At 46.2% G+C, this 23,745-nt stretch overlaps 1 protein-coding gene across 9 annotated transcripts in view; it reads left to right on the forward strand.

Annotated features, from left to right (window-relative positions):
• Positions 1-2,485: 2,485 nt before the first annotated feature.
• The window catches only part of AUTS2 (activator of transcription and developmental regulator AUTS2), a 1,222,405-nt gene continuing 1,201,145 nt past the window's right edge, over positions 2,486-23,745 (forward strand). For 8 of the 9 annotated variants that reach the window (XM_075013769.1, XM_075013774.1, XM_075013772.1 and 5 more), the window contains exon 1: positions 2,486-2,890. In XM_075013769.1, coding sequence (XP_074869870.1) covers positions 2,597-2,890 — 294 coding nt within the window. In that variant the 5' untranslated portion in view covers positions 2,486-2,596. The remainder of the gene's footprint in view (positions 2,891-23,745) is intronic. The other variant, XM_075013773.1, reaches the window with a different exon arrangement.

The raw sequence follows: 23,745 nt of genomic DNA on the forward strand, positions 1-23,745 counted from the left end.
TCCATCACTGGAGATTTTTAAAAACATATTAGTTAGACAGACATTTGTCTAGGATGGTCTAGACAGTGCATGGTCCTGCTGAGAGGGTAGAGGACTGGACTCTGATCTCTCGAGGTCTCTTCCAGTTCTAGTGTTTTATGATTCCATGTTGCTAAGGGCAGAGCCCAGCTCCCATAACGTGCTCCTTTGAAGTGGTGTGGGCAGTGTTGGGGAGGCTATGACACCAAATCTGTTCCAATGGGCTAGACAGCAGGCTGGGCAGGGAGTGGGAGATGTGTGAGGGACCAGCTCAGGCCTTTGGGTGCAGGGATGAGATGCAGAGGACTTAACAGTTACTGGTGGGGCCCTGGGACTTAGATAACCTCCAGACTAGGACAGGAGTTTCTCTTGTCAAAGTGTGCAATCCCTCTCACAGATGAAAACCCTCTGCAGATAGAGGGAGGGGGGGTGAGCAGCACCTCCTCCCCTGAATATTGTGGCATTCCTTATGATGCAAAGAGGCAGTGGCTCTCTCAGGGCAAGCTGAAGGTGGGCAGGAGAAAGGGGTGGAGGGTTCTGGAGGCAAGCAGAGTGGAGGGCTGGAAGGATTGGAGGTTCTGGAGGCAGGCAGAGGGGGCTAGCAGTGGGGATCTGGAGCAGGCAGAGTAGGGGGCTGGCAGTGGGTTAGGGACACAGGTGGAATTGGGGGTGCTGGCGGTTTGGGGGATGGCGGTGGTTGTGGATGCACTCAGAGTAGGGCACTGGTGGGGTTGCAGTTCTGGAGTCAGGTGGAATGGGGAGATGGCAGGGGGTTCTAGGGCAAGCGGAATGGGGGCTGGCAGAGTAGGGACGGGCAGGGGTCTTTGGGGGCAGGAGGAATGGGGGACTGGCGGGGGGCTCTGGGGACAGGCAGAGTGGGGGCTGGCGGGGGGCTCTGGGGGCATGAGGAATGGGGGACTGGCGGGGGGTTCTGGGGGCAGGCAGAGTGGGGGCTGGCGGGGGGCTCTAGGGGGCAGGAGGAATGGGGGACTGGCAGGGGGTTCTGGGGACTGGCAGGGGGTTCTGGGGACAGGCAGAGTGGGGGCTGGCGGGGGGCTCTGGGGGCAGGAGGAATGGGGGACTGGTGGGGGGCTCTGGAGGGGGGTGGAATGGGGGACTGGTGGGTGGTTCTGGGGACAGGCAGAGTGGGGACTGGCAGGGGGCTCTGGGGACAGGCAGAGTGGGGAGGGTCGGGGGTCTAAGGGGCAGGAGGAATGGGGGACTGGCGGGGGGCTCTGGGGACAGGCAGAGTGGGGGACTGGCGGGGGGCTCTGGGGACAGGCAGAGTAGGGGCTGGCGGGGGGCTCTGGGGGCATGAGGAATGGGGGACTGGCGGGGGGCTCTGGGGACAGGCAGAGTGTGGGACTGGCGGGGGGTTCTGGAGGCGGGTGGAATGGGGGAGTGGCGGGGGGCTCTGGGAACAGGTGGAGTGGGGGATGGTGGGGCCAGGGGAAGCCCCGCGCCCGTTTGCCCTCGCTCCGTATGGAGCAAGAGAAAGCGGCTCCCGCCCTCTTTCCTCCGCCCCGCCGTCTGTCTTCCCGAAGGCGCAGGCTCCGTACGCCCGACTGAGACTTATTTCGCGCGGCCGGCGAGCCGGGAGGGGAGGGGAAGGGAGGGGCGGGGCCCACGTGACCGCTCTGGGTGGCAGGGCGAGGGGCCGAGCCCCGCCACCTCCCTCCCACTCCAGCCGCCGCTGCCCGGGCCCCTAGCCAGGGAAGGGGGTGGGGCAGGAATCGCCCCTGCCGGGCATCATCTCCCCACCCCGCCGCCGGGCAGGGGGGCAGCCCCGGCAACCTCCACACACCGGTGCCCCCCCGGACCAGCGCCCCTACCGCGATCTATTGAGGGGTCCACCCCCCTCCGCTTGCAGCCCCCCGAATTACCCGGACCGAGCCTTATTACCAGCCTGCCGGGTGGGCGTGTTGTGGGGGGCGTGACGAGCTCCCCCTCCCGCTCCCTTCCACGGCCGGTGCCGGAGCAAATCGCCTCAGGATGCAGCGCCGTGATGCTGCCTCCTGAGCCCCCGCTTGGCCTCGCCGCGCACCCGCCGGGGGCCGCCCCAGCCCGGCTGTAGCCGGCGGGGCGGGGGAGCCCCCCCCCCCAACAGCCGCTCTCTCACACTCGGGGCGCTCCGGAAGCCCCCCTCGGTGGCGGTGGGGCGGGGGGAGTTCGAGGAAACCTCCCGCCCGCCTTCTCCTCAGGCTCGGGCTGGCGCTGGTTCCCCTGCTCCGCTTGGCGGAGGACTCCGGCTCCCGCCGCTGGATCAAAGCATTCCGCGCGCCTGATTTATCGCCTGCCGGGCGGGGGGATTTTTTTTTTTTTTTTTTTTTTTTACAAAGGCGACCTGCGCTCAGCCATTCCTTCCCGGGCGCGCTCCGAGCCAGCGAGCCGCCACTCGCGCTCCGCCGCCGCTCGAGCCGCGCTCGGGTCCTTTTATTAACCCTCCCCCCACACCCACCCCCTCCCTCCTCCTCCTCCTCCTCCCTCCCCCCCCTCCCCCCGGGCTCCATCGGGGACGCCGGATTTGTGGCTGTGCTGGGGGGGAGGAGGAGGGGGGGAGCGAAGGAGACCCAGAGCCATGGATGGCCCGACGCGATGCCACGGGCTTCGGCAAAAGCGGCGATCCCGGTCGCAGCGCGACAGGGCGAGGCGATCCCGAGGAGGATTAGGTGGGGCGGCCGCCGGGGGGGCCGGCAGGCGCGGGGCGGCTTCGCTCCTCTCCTCGTCTGGCTCGGAGAAGGAAGACAATGGGAATCCACCCTCGTCCCGACCCAGACCCCCCCGCAGGAAGCGGCGCGAGCCCTCCTCGGCCGAAGAGGACATCATCGATGGCTTCGCGATGTGCAGCTTTGTCACTTTTGAAGCTTTGGAGGTAAGACCCCCGCCCCCCCCCCCACCCAGCCGGGCCGGTGGTGCTCGTTGCGGGGGGGCGGGAGAGCTGGCAGGGAATGGGGTGCCCCTGCTCCCGGGCTCTCCCTCCCCGCCGCCCGCCTCTGCTCTGGGGGTGGATAACAATGCACCCCGCCTCCCCCCCCCCCGCCAATGGCTGGGGCTGTTTGTCTGGTTGGGTTTGGCTGCACTTGAGGGGGGCTGATGCTTTTGCGGGGAGGGGGCCTATTCTGCTGGGAGAAAGGAAAGCGGGGAGCCTCCTTTCTTCTGCCTGGAGCTGTGGCATCCCAAAGGGTTAAGCGTCTTGCGGGGTGGGAGGAAGGGGGGGTGGAAATCCCTTGGTGACATCTGAAGGGCTTGTCACCCAATTGTCCCTTTTCCTCCCAAGTGCTTTTGCTTTGTGTGTGTGTGTGAAGAGCTCGGTCTTTCTTTATTCCTTGAACACCTGCAGCGTTGCTTTCCAAATGCACATTTCCCAGCCAGCCAAGTTTTTTTTTTTTTTTTGGGGGGGGAGGCAAGTGGGAGATTAAAAAGGGGCTCTGTCGTGATTGGGAGATACCTATGTCAGCATAGATCGGGGGAGGATGTAAAGAGGGGAGAAAAGGGAGGGGTGCTTTTTCTTCCTTGGGATGGAGGAGGGATGTTTGAACCATAGGTGGGGAAGGAGAGAGTTGCTTGCTCTCTGTGGTTTTTCTTTTCTGACGACAACTGGAGCATGCTGGTTGCAGCCCTTCTGTTCTGTCCCCCCCCCCACTTTTTCCAGCAGTGGGGTAGCAAAGGAGCCAAATGAAACTTTTCTTGACTATTCCATAGGATTATGAACTGTGGTGGTCCCTTGCTCTGGGGTGCCAAGGCACTGGACTGTGCTCTGCAGACGCAAAGAGTGGGTCAGTTGTGGCAGTAGTTTTTGAATGATCTAGTCCTGCTTCGCTGTCAAGGCTATATTTTTTTTCGAAGTTTGGTTGGATTGGTTTTATTGCCTATGCTTGAATCTCTCCATAGTCAATTAAATGAGTACACAAAATAGATGTTTTGGGCATACTGGGCCAAGTTTAGATCTGATACAAAGTTAGACTTGCATATTGATACACCTGTTCTGAATTTGTCTCATAGTCTGCTTCAAAGGATTTTGTCTCAAGCTCTGGTCTGGCTCTCAGCTTGGTTTGTCTAACTCCTGAGGCTCTGAAGATGCGGTCACTGTGGGTAAAGATTTCAGCAGTGCTATAAAATTATTGTTCGGACTGGAGCAGGAAGGGAATTTCTTATGTCTGTTAACTGGGACTGAGCACCCAAACTGGAATATTCGAAAGTGCCTATCTTCAGAAGTATTTTCTAGGTTATGTGTGTCTGCCGTAATGAGTGATGACAAAAGGAATGGGTCTTCTTTTGTATAATAATGCTTTCCTTTTCAGAGGATCTCACTTTTTTGGGAAATCATGATTAAACTAGTGATGTTATGGGTGGGATACTGTTGTATCAGTCCTACAAAGAGTTAAGCTCCAGTCATGCCATTCTTGTAGCTTGAGTTGTGTATCCTAGATTGATTTTTCTCCCCTAGTGTAGACCTGGCCTAAGGAACAGATTTCATATAGGTTTTGAGTCAGGCCCAGAACTACCTGCCCCAAGTTCACACAGAATCTCTGGCAGAGCTAATCTAGGAATCCTGATCTTCAGTGTACTTCAGTAACTAGATCTCTCCTGTGATATAAATAAAAGCATGCCATGATCAGTAATTTTATATAAGGGTGTTAGCATCATGCAAAATTTGTTCCTGACTTCTTGCATAAAAGCTCAAATATGCATTTTTGTATATAATTTTAAACGTCTTTCTTTTACTACATCTGGACCTGGAAGAATAGTGATCATTCCAGGTTCATAGCTTCAAAGTGATTTTTAAATGCTAAGTTTTTGTCTTTGATACTTCAACAACTTCTCTACACCTTTAATCTTTCATGAATGCAAACTTCAAAAAGATAATCAGTAAAACAGGCTTTTATCTTTATTAATTCAAAACAGCATTAATTTTTAACTGGAGTTACAGACAATCACTTCAAGGTTCTTCCATATTAATTAGTAACTCTCCCATTTTTATTATTTTGAATGCCTAAATATTGCCACATTGTCTGAACTGAAAGATACACTGTAAGTGTAGGTTGTTTTCTTTGCCGTGGATAGTATTTCAGCTTCCAGGAAGCAATATTTCTCATGGATTAAAGGCTTTGAAATGCTGTTGCACAGCTTCATTGGATTCTTTTGAAGGGTGACAATGATAAGTATTGGATCTTGCACTTGTCTCTTTAGTATCCAGCTGTAGACACAGTTATAATTTCATCTTGTGTCTGTATTTCTCTTTTGTGCTATAATGTGGTCTACTGACATTTCTTGTGTTCGTGGACAGGAGCATTTAAAAATAAGAATCGGTTTGTTTATGTAAATCAGTAGATTAGTAAATTTCACTTTTATTTCTTGTTTTTATGGCAGTTTTATGTTGGTTTTATTTGTGTTCTTTGATTTGAAATGGAGACCTTGATCATCACTGTTCCTTTCTGCACCTTCCCTGTTTTTAGCCTCCTTCTTCTAGTAATATAAAATGTAGGGGAAAAGACCCCTGAGCTTGTTATTGGACAGAAACAGAATTTCTAAATCCTGATTTCCATTAGACCAAAGCCCTTTTAGGCAAGTCAGGTAGTGCAAAGGCTCCATCCTTCTCAGTCCTGATTTCAGCTCCTATACGTAGGGCAGGGATTCTCCACTAAGAGTATGCATGCTGCTTGTGGCAGGCAAAGGTCTTCCAAGGAGTATTCAACTCTTCTAGATCAGTCTTTATTCTCAATTTGGGAGTGGCAGGCCCTGGGTAAGTGGGTGTCGCACAATAGTTTTAAGGGGATTGCAAGTGCAGGGCCAGCAGTAGAGAGCACAAGCAGGGCAGGTGCCTGGGGCCCCATGCCACAGAAGCATCGGGGTGCAGACTGAGGATGCAGCTGCACCCCTGTGGCATGAAGTGGCTTCCATCATATACAGGGTTTATAGATTGGTTCAATAGGTTTCTGCACCCCTACATTCATTATACCTCTGCACAGGGGGCCCGCAAAGCTAAGTAAGAAGTTTCAGCCCTGCTGCCTTGGTTTTGGACTTCAGACAAGCCTGACAAGTGAGAAAGCAGGGCTCAGGTATCACTCTGAAAGGTAAATAAAATATTTATATTCCAATCAGTGACATTCTGGTATTTGTGTCTGATTTTTGGAAGCAAGTGGTTAGGTGAGGTGAAACTTGGGTTATGCCAGACAAATGAGGCTCCTGAAAAGTTGAGAACCACTGATACAGAGGCTTGGGAATGGAAGGAAGAAATGTTTGGGGTAATCTGCAGTTCAGTTGTTGTCTGCTCTCTGGGGATAGTGAAATGTAAATCAGAGCAACCCTGAGGCTGCTCTAACTGGCAGGTGGGCCGTTGAACATCCTAGGATACAGGAGACTAACATTCTTTAATGTCAGGCGACCATCATCTTCCTGCCAATGCTGAATAATTTTCTACAGTTTGCTCTTAAATGTTTGGTACAGTTCTTAATGACTCAAGAAAATTACATTTTCTTTTTGTGGGTCCACTCTACAGACTTGGATGCCCCATTGTTAAACATGTCCTGATAAATAAATTTCAGTTTCTTTAATTTTTTAACCCTAACCCTAACCCTATTCCTAATCACATTCCTTAGGTCACCTTTCTCTCCTTAATGTTTACACCCTTCTGATATATTTATACACATTTGCATATGTGGTTCATACACAGCTCAAATAGTCTCTGAACAAATGCAGTAATGCATTGGGCAGCTTTATGGCAAAGGATATAAGTGCCAGATTTCTGATGGACTCACGTACTGGAAGGTCCCTTTAATGGAGTGTGAATAGCCTTTTGAGAAGTGTTTTGCTTGCACACTCTCTATTTTGTACCCCAACGCAAATGGCTCTAGTACCCTCATTTGCACATTTCTACATCTGTTAGCCATATTTCACTTTTTGTTCTGGCTGCCGTCTTATTTTGCTTTGCAAAATCTACCTGAGATTAGGGATGGAGATGTATGCTTGCTGAGGCAGATTTGGAGATTGCATTGTTGAAATACAGCCCATATGGGCCATTGTACAATGGTTACTGCAGCATATAATTGCCTTCACAATGATGTGCTTTGTCATTTTACTTTTATCTTCAAAGCAGTATTGCTGTAGCCTGCTGACAGCAGTGGTGGTATTTGAAAACATATGGATTTGCAATGGCATTAAACTGTCTTTAGTTCAAGGATTAGATTACGGTGTTGGACTGTGGGTCATTACGTTTGCTGTAGGTAGCTAGACTATAGCCTACACGTGGTTACATTTGAGTGGTAAGCATTAACAACGGGACTTCATTTATTGATTAGGGCTGATATTCCGATGGGTATATGGTAACGGGAGTATCTCTGCAGCTGTAAATTCTCCGTGTTGTTATCTCCAAAGAACATGGGCCTCGCTACCTTTTTGATTTGTATGTCTCATTCGGAGCTTTCCACAACCACTGCAAACACTGAGGCTATGTCTGCAGTACAGGGTTTTGTTGACAAAACCTGGGAAGCGTCCAATGCATTCTGTCAGTAAATAGACAGAGTGCAGCACTTTTGTCAACAGATATGTCCAGGTCCCCCCCACCCCCCAAGTCATAATACCTCTGTCTACAGAGATTTGTCAAGAGAAGGTTGGACTGGACGTTCCAGGGAACCCTCTATCGACAGACAGAGCTTCTAGGACACTGCTTTGCTTGCAGTTTGCCATTTTGCAATTTGCTTGGCACTTTGGCCATGACCTGTTGACAGGCTGTCAAAAGATATCTTCCAACACAAACTTCTGCCAACAAATCCCTGTAATCTAGATATAGCCTGAGTGTCTGAAGGTAGTTTTCTTATATGACCTTGCTACCTGCAAGTGTTCAAAAAATAACATGGCTGGCTCCCTAACTAACATCATGATATTGTCTTCTTCAAAATCAAGGTTTTTTTTTTTAATTACCATATTTTTGAGTGATCTTTAGCATGGACTGGGTCATAATTTTCAGAGTTTTTATCATTTCCTGCAGCCACAAGGGACAGAAACTTTTTGTGAATGAAAACTAAGATGCTCGCATGACTCCAAGAGCTGGGGCTTTAAGAAATATCAACCGACCTCACCATTAAAATTGGCAGATGTGGCAACACTGTAAAGATGTCTCATGTATCTAATGAAGCACGTCTTTGCCCACAAAAGCTTGTGCTCCAAAATATCTGTTAGTCTATAAGGAGCCACAGGACATCTTAGCCGTTTCTACACGTGCACGCTACTTCGAAGTAGCGGCACTAACTTTGACGTTAGGCGGCGAGACGTTGAAGTCGCTATCCTCATCAGGAGATGGGGATAGCGCCCTACTTCGATGTTCAACGTCGAAGTAGGGACCATGTAGTCATTGCGCGTCCCACAACTTCGAAATAGCCGGGTCCGCCATGGCGGCCATCAGCTGAGGGGTTGAGAGACGATCTCTCTGCAGCCCCTGCGGGGCTCTATGGCCACCGTGGGCAGCAGCCCTTAGCCCAGGGCTTCTGGCTGCTGCTGCTGCAGCTGGGGATCCATGCTGCAGGCACAGGGTCTGCAACCAGTTGTCGGCTCTGTGGATCTTGTGTTGTTTAGTGCAACTGTGTCTGGGAGGGGCCCTTTAAGGGAGCGGCTTGCTGTTGAGTCCGCCCTGTGACCCTGTCTGCAGCTGTGCCTGGCACCCTTATTTCGATGTGTGCTACTTTGGCGTGTAGACGTTCCCTCGCAGTGCCTATTTCGATGTGGTGCTGCGCAACGTCGAAGTTGAACATTGACGTCGCCAGCCCTGGAGGACGTGTAGACGTTATTCATCGAAATAGCCTATTTCGATGTTGCTACATCGAAATAAGCTACTTCGATGTAGGCTTCACGTGTAGACGTAGCCCTTGTTGTTCTCGAAGATACAGACTAATACGGCTACCTCTCTGATACTGTAAAGATGTGTGACATTGCACAAGGTCACACTTGACATTTCTCGTTCTTAGAGCTTAAAGCCAGAAAGGACCTACAAGTCATCTAACTTGGTCTTTTGTGTCACAGGCCAGTAACACCACCCAGACCTGGGCTGTTATTGAACCCAAGTTTTACTGTCAATATTCTTGTCTCTAAGATGTGCCACAGACAGTGCAGACTGCATTGCTCACTTGTTGTGGATTTCAGTGATTGCATAGGAGGAAGTGGGGAGGATTTCAGGCCTGGGAAATTGTAGTGATAATACATAGAAAGCATAAATAAAACGCTCTGTTTTCTCCTACTCTATCTCCTTCCCATAATCCTACTTCACCATATGTTTCTAGAGTGTATATTTAAAAACCCTCACCTGTCCATAAACAGTTAAGTGTCTGATTAAAAACTGAATCTTAACATATTATGCAGCTTTGACAGTAGCCAGGCTATAGGGACTTCATATGTACCCATCCCGAATATCTGTTCCATTGGCAGAAATCATCAAGAAGTCTTGTCTTGGAAATTCCCCTCCTGATACAAGAGACCAAGTAAGTTCTAGTGATTACTTAACAGCAACAATGCACCAGCTGTTACCCAGTGGGGAACCTGTCACCTTACCAATAGTGTGTGCCTCAATAACACTATTGTGTGCTTCTCTAATGCTTTCCATCTGAAGGTCTCAAAGCACTTTGTGCTGGGAAGGGTGGTGCGTCTGAATACAGAGAGTTAGGGAAAGTCTAGTATCCTCATTTTACAAGTGGAAGGAAGGGGCACTGGGTCATTGAAGAGGTGTTTCCGTTTTTGTATGGGCTGGCCTAAGTAAGGGCTAACACTGCTAAAGTTGGTGCAGTTGCAGTGGGCTTACGTACCATGCTGAAAGTCAGACACGAGACAAAGAAGTTACATCCTCTTTCCCAGTCTCAAACCACTGCCATTAAACCATTCTTGTTTTCATTACAGGTGCATCACCGGTGACATGCCCAGCGCTGCTCAGTATGGATGTGTCTACACAGCAAAGTTATTTGGGATTAGCAGCTGCTAATTTGAAATAACTTTGCAAACATCTACACAATGCAACTGTGATTTTTTTCAAATTCTTTTGACATAGCAGTGGGCTTATTTTTAAATTGGCAAACCTCATTCCATGAGGAATAAATAGATATGCCGTGTTCTGAAACAGATATTTCAAGATAGGGGCTGTGTAGACAGGGAATAGGGGCTATTTCAAAATAAGATATTCTGAAAGAGTTTATTTCAAAATAAAGCTGCAGTGTAGAAATAGTATTTTGGATTAGAGCCCCTGGAAGTAGTGCTCTATTGTGTGTGGACATGCTATTGCAGAATAAGTTTTGTTTAGTTTGGGACTTCCCTGGAGTGTAGATGCATTATTCTAGAATATTTTATTTTGAAATAATAATAATTCTGGAATAAGCTATTCTGGAATAACTGTACAGTGCAGACATAGCCTTTAGGACCCAAGGCGGCTTCAAAATTGACTGAATGCTGAAAATGTGAGAGAGGAGAAAGAATCCATGCAATTCATTTCTTCTCCCCACTGCCCTCTGCATTGAAATTTTCTGACCATTGTAAATCTTCACCCAAAAAGCAAACGTGGGCCTGTTGCAGTCAGCATCATCTTCTGACTCACACACTAGCAAAATGCTGCTGTTAGCATTTGTAAACCTGCAAAGAGATGCAGAAAGTCCTCTCAAAACCCATTGTCTCATTCTTCAGAGAGATGGTGAACTGGGACTTGGGAGATCTGGGCCGAGCTTCTGGCTCTGACCTCGCACTCTTGTGTAACCTTCAACAAGTCACTTACCCTCAGGTTCAGCATAGCACTTAAGAGTTTGCTGAATAAGAACAGATTTAGGCTTAGCTTTATGCCTATACTTACTTAAATACTTTGCTGATCTTAGCTTTTAAGACCTGATGCAGTATAACGCTTAAGCACATCTCCTTAACTTAAAGGAGATGTCAAGCAAAGCACGTAGTTAAGTGTGGTCTTAAGCTGAGGCCTTAATCTTGCTGTGTGTCAGTTTTTTCTCTGTGCCCTTATATCTGTATAATGAATCTGGTAATACTTCCCCATCTCTGAGTGTTGCAAAGGTAAATTCAGTAATGTCTGTGGGGTGATCAGTTAGTAAGACGTTGAGCTATGTATCCAGGTGGGCAAGTCTCAGAGAAGTAGTTGTGTTAGTCTGTGTCTGCAAAAACAATGAGGAGCCCTGTGGCAGCTTTAAAAACTAACAGGTGTATTTGGCCATAAGTTTTCATAGGTTAAAAACTACTTGGTCTACCCAATTATCCATTGTGGATGAATGGCATGCCTTTTAGGTGGCCCTTTCTTTAAACAAAACCAACATTGTGAGCCCAAACTATTGACCCTGATTGTTTCTGTAGAGAAAGTGACACAATGTAAACCTGTGACAGTACCTGAAACATGCTTTATTTTCTGCTGAACTGTAACTTTGACAGTAATGTGGAAGTTAGCGTTATTTAGTCAGCTTTTGCTTGAGTTTTAAACCCACTTCTAAGAGCCTCCTTCCAAGCTGTGGCATGTATCATTGCTAAGTTACAGCAGTGTTCGTCCTTAAATCCATTGTGGTGTGAGAGAGAAAAAAATCCCAGATGAGGCTTTGAGAAATATTAAGGGACGTATTGCTCCTTCTGGGAGTTGGGACCGTGGTAAACAAATTAGGCTCGTCATGACTGCCCAGGAATCCTAGTGTAACACATCCCAGTGGTAGGGTATCTCTATCACAAACTGGGCCTGTACAAAAATGTTCAGTACTTGAGTAAAAAAAATCAAAGAGTAAAGTTTCAATGTGATTGAAGTTTGCACAAGATGGATCCTAAAGTCAGCCTGTATGTGGCACTTATTTGCATGTGGCAGCAAATAATCCCAGAGAAGAAAGTGTTAGGTGCCTAATCCAAAATTCATTAGTCCAATGCAATGACATCAGTTAACACCATTACATTTTACATCAGGCCCTAACTAAGGTGTTGCTTCAGAAGAGCCTTTAGGTAGGTTCTTAAATCCAACACAGTTAGCGATACTTACCTCCCTCTGTAAAGAGCTTGGAGGGCTGATGACAATAATTGTGTAAGAGCTATATATGAGGAACATACTTAAAATTAAGTGCTTGTTTAATTTTAAGCAAGTCGTTAGGGCTGATGTGAGCAGTGATGGAGTTAAGTGTGTACTTGCATCCTGTCCTTAAGAATGGCCTTTCTCATGTGTGTATGTTTAATTGTTGGCTCTTTGTGTGTTGTTTTTGGAAGGCTAGGACACAACAGGGTCCAGATCCTGCACAATACTGAGTCTGAGAGTTCAGGGCTCTCAGCACTTCACAGGGTCAGAGAGTCTTGTGCCTCATTTATTGTGCAGAAAGGATGTATTTCCTGATCATCAACACTTTGCTTGCGGGAACACCTAATAATTGCATAGCAATGTCAAAGCATCAGGATCCACCCTTGGAGTCCAGAAATGTAGGAAGTGAGGTCCCCCGCCTACCCTCAGCAACTCCACTCACGGATCTTTCTTCTCTCCAGTACTCAATAAATAGGTGATGAGTCACACCACCACTCTATGAATGGAGTTGAGTTCACTGCCCAGCTCACCAGAGGCCTGTTTTGTTACAGAATGTTGATTAAATAAATATTCCTGTGCATAGAAATGAGGAGAAATCTGTTACAGTGCTCCCCAGTTATTTTTTCCTGCAGTCATTTTTCCATTAGCGGAAAGGAGTTCCCTTTAATTTATCTGCCTCCTCCTCCTCCACCCCACCCCCCATGAACACCTTCTAGTGCATGAGTAATGTGCAAACAATCTAACCTCCCTCCAGTTCAGATGTGCGAACAGATTAGCGATGGCTCAGCTATGTTTTGATAAGCTCTGGTACTTTGTGCAGGGTGTAGTTAAGTGGTTTACGCTAGCATTTTCAGTGAAGAGGACATTTTTTTTTTCTGTTACATTTCAGTGTTCACTGTATTAGATGACTACATTCTGTAGTACCGTTTGGACACATGGTGGTGCAAAATTATCTGTTGCAAAATATTGACAATTTGGGCAGAGGATCAAATTTCTGGAGACAGGCAAAAATGGCTGAATTTATTTATGTATTTCCCCAGTCTCCCAAGTGATGTGAAGTTTATTCTGCCTATTAAATGTCAAGTAGTATCAAAGAGGTTGAAGTGTGAGCATATAATTTAAAAAACGTAAAGGAAAATGATCTGATTCTAATCTTGCTTATATTAATGTCATTCAGATATGACTGCTATAATCAATGGAGTTAAATTGGTGTAAAACAGGGATTTGTCAGAGCAAAATCATGTCATAAGTGTCTGAAGGAAAACCTATCCATGCTGATTCTGAGCTCAGCAAATGTCTGCCTACGTCAAGAGCTCTTAGCTGAGAGCAGCGGTCCAGATTTGGATCGGATACCGCTCTAAATGTAAAATAATGCTATTGAAATGTCAAGTGTCACAGCATTCCTTTGTCTTTCCACTGGAGTAACTGAGCTCAGACCCTGGTGGGAAGAGTAGCTTGATGGGAATGACTGAAAACATAGTTTAACTGAAAATAGCTTATTTCAGGTGAGAAGTGTTGCTGGTTTAAACCCGTCATAACTGAGCCTTTATATGCCATCTGCTTCCAGGCACAAAACTCCTTGGAGTAAGCAATTATTAAATGATAACTGATTACTTTACATGTCATTAAAAAAAAACATCTTTGGGGGGTGCCTTTTTAACTGAATGCTGTGGAGAATCTTAAGTTGTTTGCATTGCTGATTAGAGGGAGTGGAAGTGCTTCAGCTCCCCCTCCCACCATTTGGTGGAGTTAAAGGGGGAGACTGGAGTAGTTAGGATGGCATAACTGTGTACTAATTCCATCCAGGCCCACTGACAGTGGGGACAAAAGGGACCGAGCAATACCACAGCCCAGGATCCTTTAAGTCACTGCTGGAGTGTCGTGCAGCACACTCTGGGCAGCATTTAGGGCTTCAGGGTGAAGAGTGTGTGTGTGTGTGCGTGCGCACGTGCGCACTCACTGCAGTCTGGGTGGGGCTGAGGGCTGGCTGCCCCACCCCTTCTGTCTGAGGCTCTGCCCCTTCTGAGGGCACAGAACAGGGACTTCTCTGCATTGCTCAGGGGTCTGGCGAGACTGTCAGCCCCGCTCATTCAATGTGAGAAAACACACACACCAATAGATATTCCACACTCCCAGTGCATGCAGAATAAAAGGATTTACACAGGAAGTTAGTGCAGAGTACAGCGCACTGTAAGTTCCTCTTCGCCATTGGAGGCCCATGCTAATAAGGTGGTTTGTTTGAGTGCATCCTTTTGCAAGGATGAGTCACTGAAAGGAATGGGGATCCTGCTTCTGTATGAAGTTCCCATGTCATTGACAGGATTGCCAAAATTTGTGGATTGGCATATCTCATCCTGCTGCTTTGTGTTGCTGTGGGCAAACTGAAGACTGGTGGGAACAGTGGAACCTCAAGTTGTGTCTGCCTTTGTATTGCAGGTAGCTGGAAATGCCATTAACCCAATTATGGCTTTACACTATAACAGCATACCAGCTCTTTATGTCTTCTTCCTTGCTGGCACAATTTTAATAATTATTTTTCTTTGCTTTCTAGGTAGTTGTAATGTTTGCATGTCCCCTCACTCCATCCCTTCAGCCTTTGGCAAGGACAGCCCTTGCTGCTTATGGCTATATCTATACAAGAAGCCTCTGTCGACAGAAGTCAGTGTCGGAAGGGATTTCCCAGCAAAACTTCTGTCGACCCATCACATCTACACACAAAAGCAGATGGAAAGAGAAATCTGCTCTGTCGACAGAGAGCCAGACGGCCCGGCCCTCTCTCAACAGAACGGCTGACTGGAATCTCTGCACACAGGGCTGTCTGATGAACCAGAAGCCCTGTCTGTTGACAAAAGACCCCAGAGTATCTACGTGGCAGTTTTGTCAACAGAACGCTGTTGAGAAAGGTGTTATAGCTGAACAGGGAGAGGTATAACACTGCTGACAAGACGTGCCAGGTTTTGTTGACAAGCTGTCGACAAAGCGCATTTTGCATTTAGATGCTCTGTGGTTTTTGCCACAAGAGCCCAATTTTACTGGGAAATCCTCTCGTGTAGACATAGCCAAAATTTTTTGTACAATGTTAGTGGGCAGCTAATTCCTGGTGCCAAATATCCATACTGAGGATGGTTGTGGAGCAATATACAGAAGCACTGATGAAGAGAACAGAACATGGTGACAAGGAAGAAGGGCCTTCTCTCCAGGCAGAGTCTGAAAGTCATTTGGATGAGTGTGGTGATTATACCACCACTGCTTGTTAGCTTCACCAAAAGGTTTCCATGTATGATATGTATAGGGTCTGGTGACAATCAGCATTCCTCACAAAGGGTACAGAAAATATGAAATGTGCAGGAAGGAATGGGAGTTAATTACAGAACAGTGATTACTCTGATATAACCAATTATTGGGTCATTAAATGTTTATTACCTTTTTATGCTCTTTTCCCCCATAAGTGCAGTTTTTTACTCACAGTATTTTTGAAAGGGGACTACAACATAAAGGCTGTTTCAAAGCATAGTTGGATTAAGAGTATTTTCTGCTAGCCTTGGTCCACTCATTTTTGTTTCTTCTGGTTTGCACAGTTATGGTCAAAGCCTGTGGTCCTTAGTAAAGGCCAGGTTATCTCCTCGCAGGGAAGGATCATGAAAGAGGTCTAAGAGGAAATGGGGGAGTATCCAGTTGAGGTTTGTCTCACAGTTTCCCCCTAGGGATGGAATTTGACTCCCTTCTCCTTTCCTGCAGAATGAGAGGTGCGTTTTAGTTTCCATTAACCATGGATTCTTCCAGAATCATGTGTATCTTTAGTGACTACTAGAGGCTGGCACAGTCCAAAGGCCACTTGATTCTATAGGAGACTCCCCCATGGGGGTTCTTTTCTGTCCAGACACTGACTCTAAAATGTCCTTTAAAGGAAAACGGGGCTCCATAAGAGACCAGGACGTAAATGGAATCTGGGTCTTCCTGTGGACCTCTGAACAGCTGTGAATTTCACCCATTTAGACGGGTGAAATTGACAACTGCACTGACCAGTGATGACCTGTGCACAGGTTTATAATTGTTAATATCTAGCCAAGGGATCTAATCCTCACTGAGGACTGCTTGTATGGAAAGGATGAACACTGAAAAGTCCCATGTTTGGAGACTTGCCTGTCTCAGAGGAGTAGATAATTATTTAATCCTCATCTCAGAGGGTGAGGATTAAATAGCTTCTCCCTACCATAATTCTTCAGGTGAAGTAGTGGCTTCTCACTGTGTGAGTTTATATATATATAATGTTTGCGTGCCCAGAGAAATGGTTTGTATGTATGTTCCTTGATCAGTGATGGGAGGTGTTTATCTGGGGACAGAATGTGTAATAGGATAAATGTATGTTCTCTGTGCCACTGTATAACATGACACATGGAAACAAGTTTCCATATAGCTACTTCAAGAAGAGGAGATAAGGAAAAAATTCAGAGTGCATGGATATGGATAGTATGTGAATGTAGATACATGTTCCATGCAAGAGTAAGTGAGCATCGGATCCTCTAGTCAGACCTCATGTATAATCACAGGTGCATGTGTGTTATTCCTTGCAGGCGGGTACATGTGTGCACACACGAAAATCTTCAGTAAACGTGTTCACATGCAGAGGATGCATCTTATTCTTTTGTTGTATCCTTCTGGAGGTAAGCAGTGGAGCAAGGCACCTCTCCATAGCTACAGCAGGCAGTAATTGTGAGCAAATACAGCACTGCCTCTTGTGTATTCATTTGGCTTATTTCAATGGTTGTTTTTACTGAGGCATTATTTCTCAGTGTGAACCATCCTTCTGCCTCATTTAAAAATCTAGCCATTTTTTGAGTGAAACCCTGCACCTTGCATCTATTTGTATATAACTCAAGTTGCCAAAACAGCATGTCTCAAACTCTCCTTAAAAGACTTGCTTTACTGGTGTCCTGATTATTTCCATACATGGTCTGAATAAATTTTGTTATACGCACCAAGGCATGTGCAGATGTGCACCACCAATAGAAACACATGCTACTAGCTGAGGGTGGCCTGCAAATCAGCTGGGCAGCACCAGAATCTCTTCTGGGTGGCCACATGAGAGCTCAGCTTACAGGGAACACTGCTAGTGTCATCCCCCTAGCTTTCAGTCCAGACGAAAGTCTATGGGAAAACCATAAGCAACAGGCAGGAAGGATTGCAAGTGGGTTCCGATTTGCTTTTTACTGATGTGGTGGTGTGCACTGGTGTGCATCAGGTTCTCCCCATTGCTGTCTGTTAAACACAGATCCATTGGGTGATGAAAGTTTCAGTGAAGCTGCCTTTACTACAGCAGCTGTGGCAGAGCTACTGCATGGTGATGGAGGTTTTAGTACTTTTTGGAAAGCCTCTTATTGACTTCCCTGGCCTTTTGATGTATGCCTTTCAGTGCCCCCCTCCCTCCCCCAAATGATTTTACCTGTAGAAAGAACAATGCAGCTTCACTTTGTGGAACAAATGTATTAAGCACCAGGGATGGATTTATTATATGATAACCACCGTGTAGTGTAAGTCTGTAGAATAAGAACTGAGAATCAGAACTGGAAGAGGTCTGAAAAGGCAATAGAATCCTGTCCCCTGCACTCAGGGCTGGGCCAAGCACCTCTAGATCATCCTTGCCAGATTGTACAACTTCCTTAGGTAATTTATTCCAGTGCTTAACGACCCCGACAGTTAGGAAACTTTTCCTAATGTCCAACCTAAGCCTCCTTGCTGCAATTTAAGACCATTGCTTCTTGTGCAGTCATCAGAGGCTAGGAGAATAATTTTTCTCCCTCTTCCTTGTAACACCTTTTTAGGTACTTGAAAGCTGTGATCATGTCCCTGCTTAGTCTTCTCTTTGCTAAACTAAACAACCCGAGTTCTTTCAGTCTTCCCTCCCTAGGTCGTGATTAAAGGTCTAGAAAACATTTTTTGTTGCCCAACATGTTTTGGGATGTGGCTCATGCAAGAGCTTTGCTTCCTACACAGCTGTCTGATCCATGCTAAATATTGTTGTCAACATCCAGCAGTAAACTGCTTCATCCAGCAGTGAATCACAGGCATCAAAACACCCATTATTTTGTAATAATCTCATTGTCGGGGATGCAAGCTAGTTCAGAGGGCTCAATGTCCTGTCTGTTACAGCAGAGAAAGTGGAGTGCCGCACAGCCGCTTGTTGCTTCTGCCTGTAGACACGTGCAGTTATCCTTTTTTTGACAGCCCGTGTGTAAAAGAGCAGTAATAATGAAACATCCTTCCGGATTTCCTCTAACAACAGAATGCACAATAGCAGTTGTAAACTGTCTACGTAATGTCACAGCCTTGCTGAGAATAGCGAACCACAGATGACAGACTGGAGGGAATCACCAGAGTAGCAATGCAGAGGGCATTAAGCACTTCAGATCTTTTTTAAGGTATGTCACTTGTAGCAGGGCTGTGGAAGATGGGCCAGGCTCTCAAGCAGCTACAGGTGTTAGGTTTCAATGAAAAAACAGTCCGGAACAAGGTCAAAACAGGGCAAGGCTGATCTGCATAGCAAACACTGGGGCTGTGAAACTACAATTAACGTTAATGTGCAAGGGCTGTTGGCGTTAGGATAGTTTGTGGGCAGTTGGCTGCTGAATAGGTTCTGAACCAGGAGATACTGAGGAAGGTTTACGCTAATTCTATTATAATGTATAATTAACTAATGCAATGTTTTACTGTTTTCCCTGTGTGTGAATAAATACTTGTTTTCTGTTTCTTTTTGCATTCTGCTGTGCTTCCAATAGTTGGCATGGGAGAAGCTTTGCCAGTATTACAAAAAAAATGCCTATGTTTTCATGTGGCTTTTTGTCATTTCTGTGTACCTACGGACATGGACGGTGAAGAGTTTTCAGGGTCTGTGCATGCTCTGCCTCTGGAAATGATGTGGTTCAGGTAGCATGGTGCATTAGATAGTCCCTGCCAATAAGGGAGTTTGGTTTCTTTTGAATTGCTTGTAAGGTTCACATTTTGGGGGACAGGGGAAGAGTAGAGGAATTGAGTCACTCCTGTCTGTGATATTCCTTTTCCGTTCACAGTGGGTGCAACTCAGATCTGTGCAATGGACAAGCTCAAGGCATCACGTAGTCTCATTTCAAAGCTTTAGTACACAGTTTAAAGGTCATCTTGGCCTGGTGCAGGCCTTGTGCATGAGGTGATGAAACTGCATCCGGACATAAACTTTTCAAAGCCTCAAAAGTGGGACTTTAATTTTCCTGGCATGTAGCGGTCACACAGCAGAGGAATCAAACTGAATGCTGTCCACATTTACACCCCTGAATTCTCTCTGAATTCTGGAGATATTGGAGATCTGGCAGCTGCAGTTATGTTGGGTTACTTATAGCTAACCCTGAATATCCATTTAAAATAAAAATGAAAATGGAGGCAATAGTCTGTTGCTGTCTCTCACAACTCAATTTGTCTTGTCAGCATCGTGCTTTTTCTCAAAGCCTTACACCCCAGTGTCACAAGAACAGTACAGTTCTAGCCAGGAGTGAAAGTCACTTAAAATTTCTTCCAGGTACTGTCCTATTGCAAACGGGGTCCCCTGCCAGCTCTTGAAATAGCTCCCTGCTGGCTTTTGCCATGACTCAGCCAGCTCTTGCAGGAGCTATGCACCAGGGAGCACCCACTTGCTTTCACCTCTGGTTCTAGCCCTTGAATTTAAGAAGCAATATTAGCAAACATGAATCCTGAAGGTGCAAAAGCCCAAAGGGAAAAAGAATCCCAAATTGGCTACAAAAATAGGTTATATTTTTAATCTCATATTTTATGATTTTTGGGGCGGGTGTCGGGGGGTGGAGAGGAGCAGAGGCTGGCTCATGACTTCGAATGTTTGGCGTTCCTGAAGTCTTGCACATGGATGGAAATAATTCCACCCCTCTATTCACAGCTGTTCCAGAAAAAAGTCGCCTGAAGGCTCCAGCTGAAGCTTGGAGACGGTCTCCCAGCTCTGTTAAATCTTGCTGGGAAACCTGCAGCTAAAGCTGCTCTTTCCTATAGAGGTCAGAAGGTTTCTCAGAGCATTTGGAGGTTAAATATTCTAGAATTTTAAAGTGGCATGTTATGCTTTTAAGCCTTTAGACTGTGACACAGTCTTTAGCAGCTAGGGAGCCACTTCATGTGTGAGTGGAGCCTCCAAGAATCACCAAAGGCCAGTGTGAATTTGGCATCCAGGAAAGTGTGTGTAATGAGTGTATTATAAAGTAATAGCTAATGCACTCATCAAACCAGGTGAACAAAGGTGACAGTATGAATGGCATTATGTTACATTTGCACATACTTGCAATGCTCTTAGGCAAAATAATGCTAATTGTCATGAGTAGAAGGATGCCAGGGTTGTATAAATACCTGTCACTTTGCCTTGTGTGGAGCCAAGAAGAGAACAGAGATTGGAAATTTAGGCTTGAGCAGGCTTATTAGCTCTGCTAAACTTAGCTGTGGACCATTGCCAAAAGAGTTGCATGAGTCCAAGAGACCAGCGACAGATTTAAGAGTTGAGATCAATCTCATGTCCTTCAGAAAAAGCGTGTAATAGTAATTATCATCTCACAAGGCACCAAGGAGAGAAACAAGTGCTACATATTCCCGGGATGATGAGAACTCATTGACTCAGCTTTACATTGGTTTATTTTGTTTGTTGGGTTGGTAGTGGCGTAAACTGTGGTCTCATGTAAAATCTCATGGCTCTGTCTTTCCTCCTCTCTCTGGTTGTAGTCAGAATGTCTTTTTGGTGACCACTTTCACACTACCCCATGCCAGGGAGAAACCAGCTCCTTACGCTATCTGAAGGTTTCAATCCCAAGTTTGCACGTGGGATACATGAAAAATCTATTGTTTACTCTTTAGCACTCTGGCTGCAGTAGTCATGTTGAGAGTATAAAGAACATCAAGGTAGTAATTTGAAAATCCCACCCTATGTCTTTTGAAAATCCAAAAAGGAGTTATGTGCCCATCTCCCATTAAAAGTCAATGCCAATAAGTGATTTTGAAAGTCTTCCTTGTAACTGTTTTTTCAGTATGATGTCCTCTAATGTGTCAAAATGCTATTGATGCTTTGGGTACCTCCCAGTGGATCCCTTAGTCCTGCCTGTATCCTACCATACCCCACCACCTCTCATCAGGAACACATACTGAGCTCTTAGTCCTGCAAGGCACTGAGCATCTGCATCTTGCAGGACTGAGTCCTAAAACAGGAGCTCTGAAGAATGTGGGAGAAGGGTTTGCTCCTTAGAACCTGCTTCTCCAGAACCTTCTTCACAAAAGCTTGTGTGTGTTATCCCACTAGCCCTTGTGAGACTACTCATGTGAGTGGAGACTGTGAGAGAATAAGGGTAGGTCTGGCTCTGTTTCCACAGAAACCAGTGTTCAAATACCCATTGACCTAAATGAACACAGAGCTGGGCTGGCTTGTAATAGTTTAAAGATTAAGTATGCCAATTAGGTCATGCTGGTAGTCACCTTATAGAGATACATCAGGCTGGATATCCAATGGATATTACACCAGCAGTGGTTAAAAAGTCACCAAGCAATTTATTCTCTCCCATGCCAGCGGTGGAGAGCTTGTTTCATGAAAGCAATACCAACTGTATTTTGAGACCATTTATTTTTTGTTGCACTGACTCATTAAACAATCATGTTTTGTATTTTATTGTTGTTTCTCCTCAGCTACTATGGGAACTAACATAATTAATTCTGCATCTCCTTTTTGTAGTGGATGGGGTCATGGAAGTTCTCTGTGTCATGAATTGGTGTGCTGAGATAGGGAGGTCGCTTGCCGGGATGCGACAAACTCCTCCACTTCGTGTGAGAGCAGAAGGAAATGCTGAGCAGCATCAAAACATGGGGCTCCTACTCAAGGGGGTTCTTAATTTTTGGAGTAATTCCAGTCTGAAGCCAAATTTAATTCCTTTTTTGTCAGCACCTCAACTGATGTCGGAGCTCTGCTGATACACATCAGCATGTGAGCTGGTCCTACTGCAAGTTGTAGTCATAACAGTCAGTGATTATTGCTTCTGTCAGGGAACATTTAAGGAAGAAGCAACTCCTGAGCCCATAAGCCATTTGTGGTGCAACCACAGCCTCTGGCTTTTCATTTTGGACAACGTTAAGGTTGTAACTTAAATGGGATTTTTATTAGCTCTTGTTTTGCCCATAATTGAGATGTGCCATGGCCTCAGTCCCACCAGATGCTTCACTAGACCAGATCCTGTTCATATTGGAGAAGGGGAGTGGCTCTCTCAAGTAGCAGGTGACTTTGGGGACAAACGGTGTGTCTGTACTTAGGAGGGTCAGCGCTCCGCGATCAGTCTTCCAAGGATCGATTTTCACTGTGTACATGAAGACGCAGCAAAATTGATGGCTCTGGGCTTGGCTGTCAACCCTGGTGCTCCAGGCTGATGCACAGAGTAAGGGAGGTTGGCCCAAGCCTGAAGATCCCTGGTGTAGATCAGGGATCTAAAGTCAATCCTGATTTGTTGATTCTAGCTATGCTAATAGAGTGGGTAGACTTGCGTATCTGGGATCAACTTTGAACTGTAATGTACATCAGGCCTTAGCCTGTGCTCACTCTTCCAACGGAGGAGGGGTGCCAGTTGACAAGTGTATATATTAACGGCACATGAGAATTAGATGCTGGCGTTAATCACAGATAACTCCCCTGCAGTAAGTGGGAGGTATAAAATTGGTGCAAGAGAGAGCAGGATTTATGGCCCCTTTGTTTTGTTTTCTTTGGCCAATACCGTCCTTATAGTATATTGACTGTAATGCTGTAAACTCTTGAGCATTAAAGTGCAAGTTGAGCCTCTCTCGTATGGTGCTCTATCATCTGCCAACATCTGTGGTCTGGCATGATTTTAGTTAGGTGGATGTCCACTTTTCACAGGTGTGGCCAAGTTTCCTGAGTTTTGCTTGCAGGCCCAATCTTGCACCCTTTATATTCAGAATCCCCCATGGAGCACAGTGTTCCAGAATTAGACCTCTCTGAATCCCTCCTCTAGGAAAATGTGCTGGTTTGGTTAGAAGTAGAAGCCGCCGTGAGCTCCCAGTCAGAACGCTTCCCTGTGCTCCAGCGTGAGTTTGTACTACACAGTGAAATGCCCTGTCATAAGTCAGGGAACCCTTTGAGAGGAAAGGATTTAAAAATGAATGAAAGTGAGTCCCTAGTGTGTACGGACAGGTGAAATGAATGTCTCAGCCATGCAGAGCTCCCTAGCATGGTGGAATAATGCTCTGGACTTCTCTCCACTGAGATCTGGCATGGATTTACCCATCTCCAAATCTGCAGCCTCAGGGGTTAAGAGGGAAGAGAGAATGTAAATGTACCAGAGGAGGTACTTTAATGAGGGAAAGGAGGAACATTAACAAATCACACCAAGGAAATTTGTCATGAATCAACCCTGGCTACTGAAAGAGGAATGGCAGCTATATTTTTATAAAGTGACACAGAATGCCACCAAAGCCATTTTGTCTCTCTCTTATCTTAAACCCTTCCCTTGCCCAAACAAAAGTTTCTCTTTTATGATGCTGGAATAAGAAAATCCCCACCTTTCTGTTCCCTCTGAAGGTTTCCTGCGGTAATTTATTTGTGACTGGCGCAGTTAGGTTTTGCCTGCCCTTTATTTTTTTTAAAGGGCTTTTTATTCTAATTGTATTGGCTGTCTCAGATGGCTGAACCATTTACA

Source organism: Carettochelys insculpta, chromosome 19, assembly GCF_033958435.1.
Source record: "Carettochelys insculpta isolate YL-2023 chromosome 19, ASM3395843v1, whole genome shotgun sequence".
Classification (NCBI taxonomy): domain Eukaryota; kingdom Metazoa; phylum Chordata; order Testudines; family Carettochelyidae; genus Carettochelys; species Carettochelys insculpta.